This window comes from Heterocephalus glaber, unplaced genomic scaffold (assembly GCF_053883595.1).
Source record: "Heterocephalus glaber isolate CG9 unplaced genomic scaffold, H.glaber_assembly_v1.0 deba00000331, whole genome shotgun sequence".
Lineage (NCBI taxonomy): Eukaryota > Metazoa > Chordata > Mammalia > Rodentia > Bathyergidae > Heterocephalus > Heterocephalus glaber.
Window position 1 is genome coordinate 6,252,808 of NW_028258142.1, and position 19,522 is coordinate 6,272,329.

A 19,522-nucleotide genomic window follows, 5' to 3' on the forward strand; every position below is an offset into this window, starting at 1 on the left:
CTTACAATACAATTTGTAATAAATACAAATTTAAGTTTAATATTAATTCTAATTCTAAAAGTATACTATTGGTGCAAGGAAAAGTAAACAAACCAAAGAAAAAGAAGAGAGATCCAAGACAATACCACACACTTAAACACATTTATGGGAATGGTGGTACTGCAAAGTATTAGAGAAAGAATTGTCTTTTCAACACTATTGCTCAGACAGAGAGATATCCATATTAACAAGGAAATCTAATTGTCCACATCATACTATATTATAAAAATCCAATTGGATTGTATATCTAAATGAGAATGAATGAAAACCCTTTTATTAGATAACATTATAGGAGAATACATTTCTGAATTTGAGGGTACATGTGGTGTATTTTTAGAAAGGACACAAAAACACTAGTCGTAAAGGAAAAAACTTGATAAATTAAGACTGCCAATTAAAAGACATCATTAAGAGAATGAGAAGGCATGCTACAGAATGAAAGAAGATATATGTGATATATACAACTGATAAAGAATTGGTACCTGGCATATGTTAAGAATACCTATAAATTGGGCCTGTTCCAATACCATTGGTCAGTATGCGCAGACCCTAGCCAGAAGCCCACTCAGACACCAGCAACTGGGATGCACAGCCCCCAGGCAAAAGCCCTCCCAGGCAACAGCTATGTAGGCAGGCAGGCCGTAGCCATAGGTATGCCTAGGTACCACCCCAAGTGTGCACAGGCTCCAGCCAAAACCCCTGCCAGACAACAGGACAGTGCAGGGATCCAGAAGGCCACCACTCTGAACCCAGGAATTGGTGCAGTAGTGAGCAACAGAGAAAAGGCTGCTTGGTGGCTTGATGAGAATTGCAGACCACTGGGTGAGCAAAATGTTGCCTCAACAAAGGCATAGCAGGCAGCATTTGTTGAAATGAGAAGACACGTAAACAAGTCTCAAAACCAGACTTCCAGATCACCTAAGACAACCCCAAAGGGCAACAAGATGGAACAATCCGATACTCAACAACCCGGACTCCCTGAACTGGCAATGAAAGAGGTTCTGGAAAAAATGAAATCAGAAAAAATTTCTCAGATAACAACAGAGACTGTGTCCATAGTGAAAGACATGATTAATAAAACTGGAGCAGACACAGATAAAAAAAAATAGAGGAGCTGAGGAACATGATGGAATCCCAACACAGGAAACAAATGGAATCCACAAAACAGACACAAACAGATTTCCATTGAAAGTTTATGGAACAGAATGAGCCAATGTAAGGACAGAATTTCAGATATAGAAGATATGATTGCAATTAGTGACCAGGAAAAGAAAAAATTCTTAAAAAAAGCAAGGGACCACAAGAAATCAATACAGCCACTGCTAGATGATACAAAGAAGAATAACATAAGACTGATCAGAGTCAATGAAGAAACAGGAGAGAGTGCAAACAACATTAAAAAACTGTTCACAGAAGTACCGGCAGAAGACTTCCCAAGCAGGGGAAAAGAATTTGACATACAGATAAGTGAGGCATATAGGACTCCAACTAGTCATGATTAAAAAAAAATCTACACCTGGCATATCATAGTTAAGATTCCAGAAACGCAACAGAAGAACAAAATTCTATAAGCAGTTAAGAGAAAAGAAACAAATCACATACAAAGGAAAGCCCATTGGAATCACAGCAGACTTCTCAACACAAACCCTCAAGTCAATAAGAGCCTGGAGTAAGGTATTTCAAGCCCTAAAGAAAAACAACTTCCAACCCAGATTAATGTACTGTGCAAAAACTCTTTCAAAATTGATGGTGAAATAAGATACTTTCATGACAAAGAGCACCTTAGGAACTTCATGAATACCAAACCAGCTCTCCAAAAAATTTTAAACAATATCCTATGAAAAGACAATAAGGTTCACGACCCCAGGAAGACAGGCAGAATGAATTCATCAGGCACAAGAAATTAAATGCAAAGGGGGAGAATCCAACAACAAGAAAAAGTTATGACAAGGATAAGTCAATACGTATCAGTTATAACCATCAATGTTTATGGTCTCAATTCGCCAATCAAAAGAAAAAGACTGGCAGAATGGGTCAAGAAGCAAGATTCACAATATGTTGCATGCAAAAAACACACTTAATTCAAAAAGAAACTCGGACTGAAAGTTAAAGGGTGGAAAACAATACTCCATGAGACAGGAACCTGAAAAAAAGCAGGAGTAGCTATCCTATTTGTAGACCAAATGGATTACAAACCAACACTGATTAAGAGGGACAAAGAAGGACACTATATCCTTGTAAAGGGAAAAATCCAAGAGGAAGAGATGACAATAATAAATATACATGCACCAAATACTACTGTGCCCAACTATATGAAACAAATACTAATGGACATGAAAAATCAAATAAGCACTAATACAACAGTAGTGGGGGACTTCAATACCCCATGTCACAGATAGATCAACTAGACAGAAAATAAACAACAAAATACTAGAACTACATCAAACTCTTGAACAAATGAACTTAACAGATATTTACAGTGTTTCAACTCACAAAATCAGAATACACATTCTTTTCATCTGCACGTGGGTTGTTCTTCAAAATAGACCACATACTTGCTCATAGAACATGTTTAAGTAAGTGCAAAGGAACTGAAATTATCCCCTGCATATTATCAGAACATAGTGCAATGAAATTGGAGATCAATAGCAAAAGAAACCACAAGAATTTTATAAACACATGGAAATTTAACAACACTTCTGAACAACCAATGGGTTGCAGAGGAAATTAAAAAAGAAATCAGACAGTTTCTCCGATTAAATGACAAAGTCAATACAACATATCAGAACCTATGGGACACAATGAAAGCAGCCTTATGAGCGAGATTCATAGCAGTGAATATTCATATTAGGAAAACAGAGCGAGCTCAAATAAACAACCTGATGCTGAACCTCAAGTTTCTAAAAAAAGAAGAGCAAGACAAACCCAAGGTTCATGTAAGGAAGGAAATTATAACGATCAGGGCAGAAATCAATGCAATAGAGACTAAGAGAACAATACAAAAAAATCAATGAAGAGTTGGTTCTTTGAAAGAATAAACAAAATTGACATACTCTCAGCCAACCTTATTAAAAAAAAAAGATCCAAATCCATGCAATTAGGAATAAAAAGGGTGAAATTAAAATGGATCCAGCAGAAATCCCGAGGATCATAAATACCTACTTCAAGAACATGTAGGGCAATAAGATGAAAAACACAGAAGAAGGTGACAGATTCCTAGATATGTATGAATTACCAAAGTTGAATGAAGAAGACCTAAAAATTCTAACCAACTCAATATCAATCAATGAAACTGAAAATATAATTAAAACTTACCAACTAAGAAAAGCTTGGGTCCTGATGGCTTCACTGCTGAATCCTACTAGACATTTAGAGAAGAACTACTGCCACTACTCTTTAAACTCTTCAATGAAATTGAAAGGGAAGCAATAATCCCAAATTCATTCCTGGAAGCAAGTATCACCTTGATCCCAAAAGCAGACAAAGACCCAACTGAAAAAGTGAACTATAGGCCGAACTCACTAATGAACACAGAAACAAAAATTGTCAATAAGATACTGGCAAATAGAATGCAAAAGATCATCAAGAAGATCATACACCCTGACCAAGTGAGACTCATCCCAGAGATGCAGGGATGGTTCAACATACACAAATCAATAAATGTAATACATTATATTAATAGAGGAAAGGACAAAAACCATATGATCATCTCAATAGATGTAGAAAAAGCATTCGACAAAATCCAACACCCATTCATGATAAAAACCCTACAAAAAATTAGAGTAGACAGATTCTATCGCAACCTGATAAATGCCATCTATGAAAAACCAATAGCCAGTATCACATTAAAGGTCAAAAACTGAAATCCTTCACACTAATATCAGGAACAAGACAAGGATGTCCACTATCACTCCTGTGCAACATAGTTTTGGAAACGTTGGCCACAGCAATTAAAAGGAATAAATTTAAAAAAGCAATAAAAGGAATAAAGATAGGAAATGAAGAAGTTAAATTGTCATTATTTCCAAACGACATGATACTCTACAGAGAAGACCCCAAGAGCTCCACCAAAAGTCGTCTAGACTTAATAACCAAATTCAGTAAAGTAGCTGGATACAAGGTCAACACACAAAAATCAATAGCTTTGCTCTACATGAACAACAGACTCACTGAGAGAGAAATAGGGCAAACAATTCCAAAAAACTGAAATACCTAGGAATCAACCTAACAAAAGAAATCAAAGACCTCTTCTCTGAAACTATAGCACTTTGAAAAGAGAGATTGAAGATGATATCAGAAAATGGAAAGACATCCCTTGCTCCTGGGTAGAAAGAATCAACATAGTGAATGAAAATGGTCATACTTCCAAAACTGCTATATAGATTCAATGCAATCCCAATTGAAATCCCAGCAGCATACTTCATGGACCTTGAGAAAACAATCCCAACATTCACTTGGAACAAGAAGAGACCCAGAATAGCAAAAGCAATTCTAGGTAACAGAAACATGTCAGGGGGTATTATAACCCCCAACTTGAAACTATACTACTAAGCTACCATGATAAAAACAGCATGGTGCTGGCAAAGAAACAGACCCGAGGACCAGTGGAACAGATTAAAAGATGCAGAAAAAACTCCAGACATACTCAACCACCTCATCTTTAAAAAGGACCCAAACAGCTTTACTGGAGGAAAGATAGCCTCTTTAATAAATGGTGTTGGAAAAACTGGGTTTCAACTTGCCAAAGATTAAAACTAGACCTATATCTCTCACCATGAACTAAACTAAAATAAAAATGGATTAAAGATCTAAATATTAAAACAGAAATACTGAACCAGCTGGAACAGAGGTTAGGTAGAACTCTCGGAGACATTGGGGTAGGAAAAGATTTTATGAACAAAACCTCAGTTGCCCATGAACTAGCACAAACAATCAACAAGTGGGATCTCTTTTTACTAGAAGGCTTCTGTACAGCAAGAGAAACTACCAGCAGTGTGAAGAGACAACCCACAATGTGGGAAAAAATTTTCACCTGCTCTTCCTCAGCCAAAGGTCTACTATCTCGAATCTATAAAGAACTTAAAAAGATTAGACCTCCCAAATTTAAAGTCCCAATCCAAAAATGGGCATCTGAAATGAACAGACATTTCTCAGACAAAGAAGTAGAAATAGCAAATAAATACATGAAAAAATGTTCAACATCACTGGTCATTTGAGAGATGCAAATGAAAACAAAGCTGAGATTCCACTTCACTCCAGAAAGAATGGCTGCTATTATGAAATCAACCAATAACAGATGCTGGAGGGGCTGTAGGGAAAGAGGAACACTGCTCCACTGCTGGAGGGAGTGCAGACTGGTGCAACCCCTGTGGAAATCAGTATGGAGATACCTCAAAGAACTAGGACTGGAAGTCCCATTTGACCCAGTTCTTTCCCTGCTGGGTATCTTCCCCAGTGAATTAAAACAATCATATCACAGTGATATATGTGTACCCATGTTCATAGCAGCAGTTTGTAACAGCTAAAACTTGGAAGGAGCCCAATTGCCCATCAACTGGAGACTGGATAAGGAAAATTTTTTTTTTTATATAAAATGGAGTACTACTCAGCCATAAAGAATGAGAAATTAGGGACATCTATAGCTAAATGGATGCACATTGAGGTGATACTCTTAACTGAAATAAATAGGGCACCCATGTGTATATACTGAATAGTTTCTCTGGTGTGAGAAATTGGAAGTGTAAATAAGGATCAAAAGCTTTAATAGATAATGTGAAATAGGAAGAAAAGGGGCAAAGGGGAAGGGGAAGTGGTAGGGGTAGGGGTATGTAATTAATATGAACAAATGCAAACAAAGTCTTTGTAAATAGGGACGATTAGAGGAGTTGAAGGGAGGGCAGGGGAATGGGGAAAAAGTAAGAACCAAGATATATAATTGTTCAAACTTCCAATGATGAATGTCATTATATTGTATACCTAAAATGTACCAATAGAATAAAGAATACCTATAAATGAACTCTAAAAAACCACATGACACAGATGAGAAATGGTAGAGAGGCACTTAAAAAAAAAGATATCCAAGTAGACAATATATATATGAAAATATGTTCACCCTCATTAATAATCAGGAAAATATAAATCAAAAACACACAATAATTAATACATTTGCCATAACTACTAAAAGTGAAGGCTAATGATACCATGTACAGACAAGGATGTGGGGAAACATATAAACTCTTACACTGCCTGTTAGAAGGAGGCATGATTATTTAAACTGGTTTGACTATTCTAGAAAATAGTGGCTGGGGATTTAGCTCAGCGGTGCCGCCCCCTGCCTTGAAATCGCAAGGTCCTGTGTTTGATCCCCGGTACCAAAAAAAAAAAAAAAAAAATAGTTTGGCATAGGTACTAAAGCTTTCATGTGTATGTGCCCAGGGTACATACACAGGAGTATTCCTTGCAGCATTACTATGAATAGCCTTCAAAGAGAACTAAACCAAATGTCCATCTATAGTATTCTGGATGAATAAAGTGTGGTATAATCAAATAATACAATGAAAGTGAATTGACTAAAGTTAAGTGAAACAGCATGGATGAATGTCACAAATGTGATATTGAATTAAAAGAGCCAGACATAAAGGAACACAATTTTTAGGATTTCCTTTGCATAAAGTTCAAAAGCAGACACAACTAAAATATGGTGCTTAAGGAAATATACTTAGTTGATACAACCTTAGAAAACAAGAAATAATTCCCAAAGAAGTCAGGACAGTGGTTACCTTTGTGCATGTGTTTTGAGGAGGATGGAGTAGAAAATGCAAAAAGGCAGCTCCTGTTCTAGATTTTTACCTGATTTTGGTTACATGACCATGTGATAATCATTAATTAAATTGTTCATTAATGTACTTTTCTAAATGTATGCTAATTAGCATCATACAAATGGATTTAAAAGTGTACATGGGAACAAAACAAGAGGAATCAGCTGTTCTTTCCCCAAAGTTTTTTAGCTTCAGTAAAAACAAAAACTTTGAAGTGTAACCAATGATGAAAAAAAACACCAAAACTCTGAACTGATTTCAACTTAAGTCTTCTACTCCTTTGTTCTGACATATTCTAGAGTGCAGAACAACCTTAAATGACCATTCTGTCTTTTACTTTTCCATCTGGAGACAGCAAGTTACATCAGTTTCTTAATGAGGCCATACAGGGGCCAGACACTGGCCTGCTTTCTTCCCACTTGCAGGTATCAGAGAAGCCCTCCACTGACTTGGCATGGGGAGCAAAGCCTGCACTAATGGAACATTCTCTCCACATAAATCATCCTTACAAATTCCCTCGTTAATCTTCAACAGCCCAACTTCATGGGGTGAAACATTTCAGTAAACAACTACCATAACACCATGCTAAATACAATAATAACAAATTGTTAAATAAAATAATAAATAGTATCAGAGAAACACTAAACTGAGAGAAAGGAGTCCTTGAACAATTATATAAGAGAAAGCAAGAGAACCAAGTAAGACAAGTGCATAGTATGTCTTGAACTAGATATGATAAAAACATCTCTTACCTGTATATGAGGTTTGGTTAGTTCCTTTGTATAGTAGCATGGCTTATTTGTCATCTTTATGGGCAATCCACATATATGAGGCAGTTTAGATTTTAAATCTGAAAGGAAACTTTTCAATACGCCTTCCAAATCTACCCTTGGGAAGAACTGTATGGGCTGACTTCTAATGCAACTGAGAGGGTATCTGTACAAAGTTAAAGAACAATGTGAATGGGTTTGTACATAAGAGACAGCAATTTTATGGAATTAAAAAACATTTATAGGGCTGGGGATTTAGCTCAGTGGTTTCGCTGCCTGCTGTGCAAGCTCAAGGACCTGAGTTCAATCCCCGGTACCAAAAACAAACACAAATTTATATAGCTACATTAAAAATACACATAAATAGCCGGGGATTTAGCTCAGTGTCACAGTGCCTGCCTTGCAGGCACAAGGTCCTGAGTTCGATCGCCAATACCAACCCCCCCCAAATAAATAAATAAATCGTATTTTTATGTTGCTTATCTCATACATCTTTATTCTTAAAATTATTTTTATTAACAAATAATTGTAGATGTTTATGAGGAATGATATAATGCTCTGATACAACATTCATAATTAAGGCTGGGCATGACGGTGCACACCTGTAATCCCAGCACTTGGGAGGCCAAGGCAGAAGGATCACCATGAGTTTAAGGTCAGAGTGGACTACATAGTGAGACCCTGTCTCAAAAAACAAAACAAAACAAAAATCATAATGAAGGCAATTCACTGTGCCCTTATATGGCTTCCTAAATAGACTGACAATCTAAAACAGTCCAAAAATTTTTAAGAAAAACCATATTACTCTTACAGATTCAAAAAATGCATTTAGCAAACAATGAAGGTTGTAGTTCCAACAGCAGTGAAAACTTCAGTACAGAATATTGATTATATTCAAACTCCAAAAGCAGTCCTTTGAGGAAAGCAGTTACTTTTTGTGATGAGAAATAACTTGGAATAATGTCTTGGCATCTAAGAAAAGAAGAACAACTGGTATATGTCAACCTCAGTTTTACTGTGGAGATCTCTGTTGGAAAAACAGCTGGCTCTCTCAATTCTAAACTCTAGCTAGTCAGAATTCAAAGGGTAGGAGACAGTAATGATGAAATCAGCACTAATTAAGATTTAAGATTTCCACCTATGTCCACTATCACCACTCCTGTTCAATATAGTTTTAGAAACATTAGCCACAGCAATTAGACAAGAGAAAGAAATAGAAGAAATAAAGATAGGAAAGGAAGAAGTTAAACTGTCATTATTTGCTGATGATATGATATTCTACATAGAAGACCCAAAAAACTCCACCAAAAGACTTCTAGTCTTAATTGACAGATTCAGTAGATTACCTGGATACAAGGTCAACACTCAAAAATCAATAGTCTTCTTGTACACAAATAACAGACTCACTGAGAGAGAAATTAGGGAAACAATCCCTTTCACAATAGCATCCTCCAAAAATGAAATATCTAGGAATCAATCTAATGAAGGAAACAAAATACCTCTACATTGAGAACTACAACATTCTGAAAAAAGAGATCAGAGAGGATATAAGAAAATGGAAAGACATCCCTTGTTCCTGGGTAGGAAGAACCAATATAGTGAAAATGGCCATACTTCCAAAACTGCTATACAGATTCAAAGCAATCCCCATTGAAATCCCAACAGTATATTTCACAGAACTAGAGAAAACAATCCAAAAATTCATTTGGAACCAGAAGAGACCTAGAATAGCAAAAGCAATTGTAGGGCAACAGAGACATGGCTGGGGTTATCACAATCCCCAACTTGAAATTATACTACAAAGCCACTGTGATAAAAACAGTGGGTAGGGGAAAAGAAAGAAAGGAATGTAATTAATATGAGAAAAAGACAAAACGGAAATAAAGTCTTTGTAGATAGGGAGAGGTGGAGGGGTTAAATGGGGAAAAAACAAGAACAAAGATGGATTATGTAAAGGTGCAAATTTCCAATGATGAATGTCATTATATTGCATACCTTAAACGTACCAATATAATTAATTAAAAAAAGGAAAAACTAGAAGAGCTCGCCAAAACCACTAAAAAACAAAAACAAAAACAAAAAAACTCCAGCATGGTATTGGCAAAGAAACAGACTCGAGGATCAATGGAACAGATTAGAAGACACAGAAAAAACCCCAGACATACTCAGCTACTTCATCTTTGACAAAGGAGCCATCCTCACTGGAGGAAAGATAGCCTCTTCAATAAATGGTGTTGGAAAAACTGGATTTTAACTTGCCAAAGATTGAAACTAGACCCCTATCTTTCACCATGCACTAAAGAAAAATCCAAGTGGATTAAAGATCACATATTAAAACAGAAACACTAAACTTGCTGGAAGATAAGTTAAGTAGAACTCTTAGACATTGGTATAGGAAAAGACTTTATGAACAAATCCTAAGTAACACGGGAACTAGCACAAAGAACTGGGATCTCATCTTTTTACAAAGCTTCTGCACACAAGAGAAACCACCAACAGAGCTAAGAGACAAGCTACAAGTGGGAAAAAATTTTTACCAGCTGTTCCTCAAAGGTCTACTATCTAGAATACATAAAGAACTAAAAAAAAAAAAAATCAGACCTCCCAAATATAAAGATCCAATTCAAAAACAGGCATCTGAAATGAACAGATATTTCTCAAAGAAGTAAAAGGAGCAAGCAAACATATGAAAAAATGTTCAACATCACTGGTCATTCGAGAGATGAGATTCCACCTCCACCCAGAAAGAATGGCTGCTATCAAGAAATCAACCAATAATAAATGCTGGTGGGGTTGTAGGGAGAAAGGAACCCTTCTCCATTGTTGGTGGGAGTGCAGACTGGTGCAACCACTGTGGAAATCAGTGGGGAGATACCTCAAAGAACTAGGACTGGAAGTCCCATTTGACCCAGCTATTCCCCTGGTGGTTATCTTCCCAAAAGAATTAAAAGAATCATACCACAGTGATATATGTGCACCCATGTTTATAGCGGCACAGTTCGTAATAGCTAAAACTTGGAAACAGCCCAAGTATCCATCAACTGGACACTGGATAAAGAAGATGTGTTGTTTTTTTTTTTATAAAATGGAGCACTATTCAGCCATAAAGAACAAGAAACTAGAGACATTTATAGCTAAATGGATACACATTGAGGCCATACTCTTAAGTGAATAAATAGGACACGTGTAAATACTGAATAGTTTCTTTGTCGTGTAAAACTAAAAGTGTAAATATGGATAAAAATGTATAATTGATATTGTGCAATAGGAAGAAAAGGTCTAAAGGAGTAGGCGAAGTGGGAGGGGTAGGGGAAAGGAAAGAAGGGAAAAGGAAAAATATGAGAAAAGGAAAAAAAAATGGAAACAAAATCTTTGTAAATAGGGAAGGGTGGAGAGGGTGAAGGGAGGGCAAGGGAAAGGGAAAAAGAATAAGAACCAAGATACATCATGTAAAGGTACAAGATGCCAATGATGAATGTAACTGTACGGTATACCTAAAATGTACCAATAAACTTAATGGAAAAAAAAAAAGATTTCCACCTGAGTAACTGTGCTCTTGTTTTTTGTGTGTGGCTTTTTAGAAATACTGTTAAAGATATTTTCTTCAATGAGTGCAATCCATTAAGTCAAATTCTCTAAACTTTGCCTGTAGAATAATCTTTTCAAAAAATAATCATTAATTGATTTAATTCAACGTTTTCAATAATATTCAAACTACCACTAGAGGGAGCCCTTAGCTAAGAAGAATAATTGTTTTCTCACTTTCTACTGGGAAACAAATATGTAAATATTTTGTTTGGATACTCAAATTTTCCTTTGTTCTCTAAATTGTTGAGACAGTATTTAAGGAAACAAATTATTCTTAAGCTCATACTCAAATGAAATATGAGAAAAGTCTAAGCAAAACCCAAAACACTTGTGCAGGTAAGAAATGGAGGAAAGCTAATTTCATTTAAATACGACATCATGGAGCAGGAGCAAGACCAGAAAATAAGGTGGTCAGAGGGCATCTCCTACAAGTACTATTGCAAAAAGGATACGTAAAAGTCCTTTCTCTGATCATTCTGAAGTAGATGTTGCAGTATATTTTACTATTTCTATCATCTTCTGGAAGTTTATAGCCATACTATAAATTAAGCACAAAATTTAAATCAACTTGGAGAAAGCTAAACAGGTTAAATTACAAGAAACAAAATCAAATAACTTCTTAATGTAATATATATTTCTGTTTCTACCAAGTCATCCCAGTGCATCTGGAAATCTTCGAATGAATGGAATGGACAGTCAGCAGGTACAGCATGAAGAATATTTATTATTTGTCCCATTTTCATACTATGAAAAATGAGAGTTTGTAAAATATTAGGTGTCAATGTCTAAATATAGTTTGACAAATTAACTATCTGATTTAGAAAATATTCAAAAAGATCTAGCAACCATTTTGTTATCTGTGTATAAATAACAAATGAATCATTTGCTTCTAGTTCCAAACACTGTATTAAATCTTTTATCTTAATTAACAAGGAGTACATATATTTACCATATATGACAAGATGTTTTGAAATATGTATATACTGTGCTATAGCTAAATCAAGGTAATAAACATATGCACTACCTCATACATGTAAATTTTGTGGTGAGAATATTTAAAAGTTTGTGATTTTCAGGAATAAAACACAGTTGGCTGGGGATTTAGCTCAGTGGTTCTGCTGCCTGCCACGAAAGCGCAAGGTCCCGAGTTTAATCCCAGGTACCAAAAAAACCAAACCAAACAAAAATAAAACACAATGTTATTATCTACAGTCACCATGTTGCACAATAATTTCTTCAGTTTATTTCTATCTGAAATTCAGTATCCTTTGAGCAACACTCCCTAATGTACCTTCTCACCTCACCCCAGCCCTTGGTAATTACTATTCTACTCTGTTTTTATGAGTTTAATCTTTTAGATTCCTTATATGAGATTTTGTGGTCTTTCTATCCGGCTTATTTCCCTTAATATAATGTCTTCCAGCCTCATAAATGTTGCTCCAAAATGACAGGGTTTCCTTTTCTGTTAAGGATTTTTTTCAGTTTTTATTTTTTATTAGTATACGTTCACAGAACATAATTTCATGCCTCTTGGGGAGTTGGTCCATGATTTATTTCTTCATCCCCTTCTAAGGGTTTTTTTTTCTTCATCCTCTTCTAAGGACTTTTTTTTGTAGCTACTGTGAATGGGGTTGTTTTCCTGATTTGTTTTCAGATAGTTAATTATTAGGATACAAAAGTACTACTGATTTTTGTATTTTTGGTGGAATCTTTAGGGTTTTTTATATATAAAACATCAAATCATTAGCAAACCGACAATTTAACTCCTTCCTTTCAATCTGGATTCCTTTTATTATTTTGCTTTGTTTTCTGAGACAGGGTCTCCTTATGTAGTTCAGGCTGGCCTTGAGGCTCATGGGAATCCTCCTGCCCAGCCTCCCTCCTGCCTCAGCCTCCCAAGGGCTGGGATTACAGATATGTACCACCATGCCTGGCCATTTTAGATTCCTTTCATTTCTTTCTTTTGCCTAATTGCAGACAAGGACTTTCAGTACTGTGATGACCAGAAGTGATGAAAGTGAGCATTCTTGTCTTTTTCCTGATTTTAGAGGAAAAGCTTTCAACTTTTCACTGTTGAGAGTAAAGTTACTTTCAAATGAATTGGGGGTAAACATGGCCACATAAAAGTTTGTCTATTAATTATCAGACTTTAAGGAAAAGTCTATTAAGAGTTGAAGAAATCAGTCACATCTGTTCCCTATTATTCCCTGCTACAATATTTAACTATGTGTATAATACTAGTTAATTAGTTTATTTTCCCGAGCAAGCTAAAATTTCATCTCAATAGTTATATGTTATTTCTTTGAAGAGAATATAAATAAAACTCAGCTCATATAAAATTATGAATCATTACTAGGTACAAATTTAAAAAGTTTTCATTTCATAATTATGATAGGTTTAATGAAAAATCTAGGAATTATTTTACTGTTATTTGAAACTAAAAGTAATAAAAATGTAAAAATATAATAAAATTATTTTAGTAATTAATAAAGAAAATTTATGGCTTGTGTAATTATGTTATTCCAATATGTTTTTAAAGTTATAATTTGATTTTTAAAATTCTTCAAATTCATCATTGCACATAGCAATGTTAAGGAAGAAACTCCTATAATTTGAACCCATTCTAGACATTATAAACCTAAATCTCACCTGGGCAAAATATAGCACCAGTTGCTCAAAATGGAATGTCTTTCAATAACAGCCATCTTGTTAGTATGAAAATTCTCTATAGTACTCTGAGAAATATCAAATTCCTTTAGCTTTAATTGAAATAAGATTTTAATATGTAAGTCATCAAAGCATTCATCAAAGAAAAAGAAATATTAAAATATATATATCTTTACACGCACACAGTTGGTTATAGTTTTAAAGATTTAAGTTTTACTGAATCACTGATACACTTTATATATATGCTATGATCAATGTTGTAGCACACCTTATTTCTCCTTTGTACAGCGTATCAAGTATTTCATGCTTTCCCTTGTATTCTCCAAACCAAAGCTCCTATTTTATACTTAATGTCAACCAGTTTTCAGTTTTTTGTTATATTAATTTATAAGAAGTTGAATCCCTTCTCAAAGGTTTTTATATTTTATAGAATAAGTTCTTTTTTGCTGGTATATGTTTGCAATATTTACATTAGTTTTGGGGACTGGTACATATATATAACATATCTTCATAAATTTTGATTCCCTTTCCCCCCAAACTTCCCCCTCCCAGATCTCCTTCCCCATCTCTAAAATGTCTGCCTTTATTTTACTCTTTAATTTATTTATATTTTGGGTTTCTCAGAGAAACCATACAAAATTTAACTTTCTGTGTGACTTATATTTCACTTAATAGTCTTATCTCAACTTCTATCCATTTTCCTGCATCCATCTAGCTTAATGATTTAATAAAATTCTATTGTACATATTCCACATTTTCTTTTTCCATTCATCCACTGATCGGCAACTAGGCTGTTTTCAGAGTTTAGCTACTGTCAATTGCACTGCTATAAACATTGGTATGCATGTATCACTATAATTTTATGTCTTTAACTCTTTTGGGAATATACCCAGGAGAATAGCTGGATCAAATGGAATTTCCATTTTCAGTTTTTTGAGAAATCTCAATACTAATTTCCATAGCAGTTGTCCTACTTTACATTCCTACCATCAGTGTAAAAGGGTTCCTTTTTTCCTAAATCCTCACCAGCATTATTGTTGATTTTTGCGAGGAGTAGCTTCTTAATTTTTAAACTACGTATTTTTCAGTAGAATATAAGGGAGTTACACTTCTACCTGATCTTTTAAAGGATGATAGTGCTTATGCTCAATTTGCTTTTTATATTCCCTTTCTGACTCCTATAATTCTCTTTTCTTATTCCTCAGGTTTCCTACCTAAGCAGTATTTCAGCCCTTATATAGCCAGTAAGAGTTTACCACTTACAGTTCTCTCACCCTGCAAAGTCTCCTGGGAGGCATTTTCTAATAGATGCAAGAGGCTTCAAGTGAGGTAAAGAAATATTAATGGGTGAAAGGACATATATTAAGATTACAGAGAATGGTCATAATTCTTCATCCCCTTTTAAATCACCATAGCAACTCTAGGAAACAATGTTCTAACCTCTTTACTGGAATTTTCAAGGAACTCCACTTTTTACTGCTTACAAAATTCACTAGAATCTTAATGATATAGTTGCTTAAAACGCTGACCACACTGATTTATCTGACTCCTACCAGCCACAGTCTTACAGGCCCTAATCAAGGCTCCTTTCCTCTATATCTGGTGGCTGATCCTTCTCAGGGTTTCTACAGCCCTTCCTAAATGTTATAATATAGAGAGAGAATGGGAGGGAGGGAGGAAGGGACACAGAGAGGGAGGGAGAGGAGAGAAGGACAGAGAGAGAGAGAGAGAGAGAGAGAGAGAGAGAGAGAGAGAGAGAATATGAGAGTATATAAGGCCACTCAGATTAAACAAGAATGCATGGCATCCTGTATATGAAATAAATCTTTTGCTGTATTGTGTTTAAGAGATCAGTTGCTGACAGGTGGGATGGTGCATGCCTGTAATCCCAGCACTCAGAAGGCTGAGGCAGGAAGATTGTCAGAAGTTTGAGGCCAGCCTGGACTAAATATTGAGACCCTGCCTCAAAAATAAAAATAAAAAAAAAAGAGAGAGAGCTCAGTTGCCTAAACTATGTGATAAAAACAATTGGTTAGGGCAAGGGACCATGAATGTCAGATGTCAGAAAAAGGCTGGAGCAGGTGGGTGACTAGGTCTAAAGGAAAACAGCCTAAAACAAAATTCAAAAAGTAGGTATCAGGTTCAAATGTTAAGTTTATGGGTTCTCATATACACCTACTTAAATTGATAAAGCAATACTATACAATAAGACAGGCCTTGCCTTACTTCCATGTTTTGGTTTTTTTCCCACATAAAGTTTTGTTCTAGAAATGTAACAGTTTGTGCTGCTCAGCAATACTCCTGCACAAGTATCAAAATGTTTTGTAACTGTTTGAATGTTCTGCTGCCTCAGCCCCTCAGGAATGTTCTGTAAGCTCCACCTCCTTATGAGACTGTTAACCCCACCCCTTACAAGAATGTTTTGTTAAGCCTGCCCCTTACAACAATGTTAAGCTCTGCCCCTTTACAAAAATGTTTTGTTAAGCTGTGCCCCCTTGGAAGAATGTTCTGTAACTACAGCCCTCTGCTTCAGTGAGCATACTCACATGGCATGTGTTTTAGGAATGTTCTGTAGCTCTGCCCCCTCTGCTTCAGTGAGCATGCTCACCTCCTCTGTAGATCCCTATATAAGGAGACTCTCATTTCTGGTAGAGCTCTCAGACTTCAGAGTATGAACTCCTCTGAGCCTGCCAGCATAATAAAAGTTTTTCTCCACCTTTTCAAGGGGCCATTGGATTCTTGAATCTTCAAATTGTGATAAGCTCAACCTGGAGCTGTAACACTCAGCTGTAACACTCAGCTGTGCCTCATAGCTGTGGCACTTGGCTGTGACACTAAGCTGTAAGACTTGGCTATGGCACTAAGCTGTTCCACTCTGCCACAACAACATAGCTTGAGTTTATGTCTTCTGAATATTTTCAACACTATTCAGAGACTCAAGCAACTGCTTCTGGGATACTCATAATACGAGCACTTATTTACACTAGTGTTTCTCAATCCAGGTTATTCTAAAGGCTGACAAGCTACCCAACTATTCACCACACACCCCAAGAGAATGCTAACGCCTTGTATTTATTTACTTAACAAATATTTATAAAGTATCCTTACGTGACTAAAACCATATTGGTAAGAAAGTACAAAATAAATCCTCCTCTTTTTATAATGCCAATGTAAAAAATTTGGACTTAATTTTCCAGGCAATGTTGGGATACAGAGATATTTAGGTTGGGAACATTTGATTTAGAAAGAGAATTCTGTTGACACTCTGAGGAAGAATTAAAGGATAAACTAAAGGGGGAAGACAGGTACTAAGGAGGCCTGTATAGAGACTGGTTGAATGGTTGGAGGCAAAGGAATGGGGTTTTAATTGGAGCAATGGAAATGGAGACAGAGAGGAACCAGTTACAGAGAACAAATTGGCTATTAAAGACAAAATGGATAGAGGACATAAGTTAGGTGAAGAGCCAAAGTTGACTCTGAAGTCTCTAGGAATGCAATTTATTAGCTTTTGATGCCAGTCCAGAAGCCAAAAGAGTAACACAAAGGAGGAACAGATTTGGGGCTGAGAGTCAGTTTTAGACATAACTGACTTTTAGTATTGGTATAACTCCTGTGAAAGTAGCCAAGAGAAAACCTGTTGCAGTGTATGACCATAGTGGCATACAGAATGAAAGATCACTCAGAGAAAATGTAGTTCAGTCACCAAGAGGACCAGAGGGGCTGTCTCAACTGAGAGCACCCAGTGTTAGGGAGACTCCCAGGAGTAGCACTGAAGCTGAGAACTCTCAGGCTTTTATTTAGAATAGCAGTGTAAGAGAAAAAAACAGAAGAAAAGCAGTTTGGGTAAAGGACTGTCTCAAGTCTAGGCAGTTTCCTTGGGAAAATGGAAAGGACAACAGCCAAATACAGCATGCTTCACCAATTTAAACTTCTTGCTGTTTAACCATTCTCTCCTCACAGATCCTGTGTGCTTTTGCCATGCAGTTTAACCATTCACTCCTCAGCCAGTCCCCATCAAGAACTTGTAATTATGTAAGAATACATGGGAGGTATTGGTGGGTAGGCTGAAGCCACTGGGGTGGTTAAACCTGCTAAAAATAAGATAAGAGGTCTGAAAACTGAACTATACAAAACAGCAACATCTAATTAGTTTAAGACAAAGAACTATGAACAAATGGTAGAAGATTCTACAAAAGAAGTCACTTCTGAGAAATCAAGAAAGGAAATGATTTGAAGAATAAAATGGTAGAATATAGTGCAACGGTTCAAATGATTTCAAAGATAAAAATCCCTTAGACACCTCCTTTTTATCTGAAACCCAAAAGTAATACAGTTCCTATAAAACTTCACTCTACACTGCAAAACACTGTCATTTAACTCTATTTTTATTACATATATGGGAGCTGGGTGTGGTGGTGAACACCTGTAATCCCAACACTCTGGGAGGCTGAGAAAAGAGGATGGCAAATTCGAGCCCAGCCTAGGAAACTTAATGACTTAGCAAAACACTACCTTAAAATAGAAATATAAAAAGGGCTAATGATGTAGCTCAGTGTAAGGCCCTGGGTTCAGTCTCCAGTGCCGCAGAAAAACAACAAATAAACAAAAAAACTGTGGGACATACAAATTGGAACCAAAGACCATACTATGGTTTGGGTCTTGATGTTCCCCCAAGGCCTCATGTGGTGATAGGTGGATTTTTCAGAAGTGGCTGAATCTAGAGTCTTTGATACTGGGATTAAGGGTGTGTGATTATTAAACTAGTACACTGATTGGTCTGGCACCACCCTAATCCCAGTAGTCTGGATAAGATAAGAGGGGCAGAAAGATGCTCTTAAGGTCCCTTGTTGCTTTTCCTGTTTTCCACTGCCATGAACTGTTGCCCCTCTGCCAAGCCCTGCCTCGGAGCCAGCCAGTTGTGGACTGAAACCTCTACAAACTGTGAGCTAAATAAACCTTTTTCCTTATAACTTTGGGTGTCAGATATTTTGTCTCAGCAACAAGAAAAGTAACTAAGACAAACTATATAAATGAAGAAAGTATAATACAGTAAAAGGAACAGAGTTAAAGGACAAACCGTAAATACTGAATCTGTTACTACCTTTATGATCTACAGCAATTATTTAACTAATGTTTTAATTCATTTACTTATAAAACAATAATATAGCCATCATATTTGAACTTTTATATCACATGCTCTGTGAATCACTTAATAATGTACTTTATTCCATTCATTTCCTCACAATCCTATAAGACAGATATCATTATCTCCAATTTACAAGGAAAGTTGTAATTCAGGAGATCTAGTAACAGCCCCAAAGTAGCACTGCTATTAAATGCAAAACTGGGAATTTTAATGTGATTCTAAGCCTACACTGTTCTTTGAGGTTGCGTGAATATTAACCAGTGTTCAGTAAATGTTTTCAATTTCTAATTATTTGCATGTATGTGCTTTTTCTTCTGACCTAGATTAAAAACTTTCAGGAGAAAAGATGATGACTTCCATCAGCACCTTGCACATAACCATAATCACACTGAATAGGTAACTACAGAATAAACACAAATTTATTTCCAGGTGCTCAATTCCCGAATTTTTCATGTAATTAATTCTTCAAGGCAAACAGTTAAGATTACAAATGG

General features: G+C 36.0%; 1 protein-coding gene across 9 annotated transcripts in view; it reads right to left on the bottom strand.

Moving 5' to 3' along the window:
* Nucleotides 1-19,522, bottom strand: part of CUNH18orf63 (chromosome unknown C18orf63 homolog) — a 53,052-nt gene that overhangs the window by 16,357 nt on the left and 17,173 nt on the right. For 7 of the 9 annotated variants that reach the window (XM_087191192.1, XM_087191189.1, XM_087191200.1 and 4 more), the window contains 4 exons: nucleotides 13,865-13,974; nucleotides 11,863-11,959; nucleotides 11,668-11,753; nucleotides 7,610-7,793 (listed from right to left, as the gene is read on the bottom strand). In XM_087191192.1, the coding sequence (XP_087047318.1) occupies nucleotides 7,610-7,793; nucleotides 11,668-11,753; nucleotides 11,863-11,959; nucleotides 13,865-13,974 (477 nt within the window). The remainder of the gene's footprint in view (nucleotides 1-7,609; nucleotides 7,794-11,667; nucleotides 11,754-11,862; nucleotides 11,960-13,864; nucleotides 13,975-19,522) is intronic. The other 2 variants (XM_087191210.1, XM_087191202.1) reach the window with 1 other exon arrangement.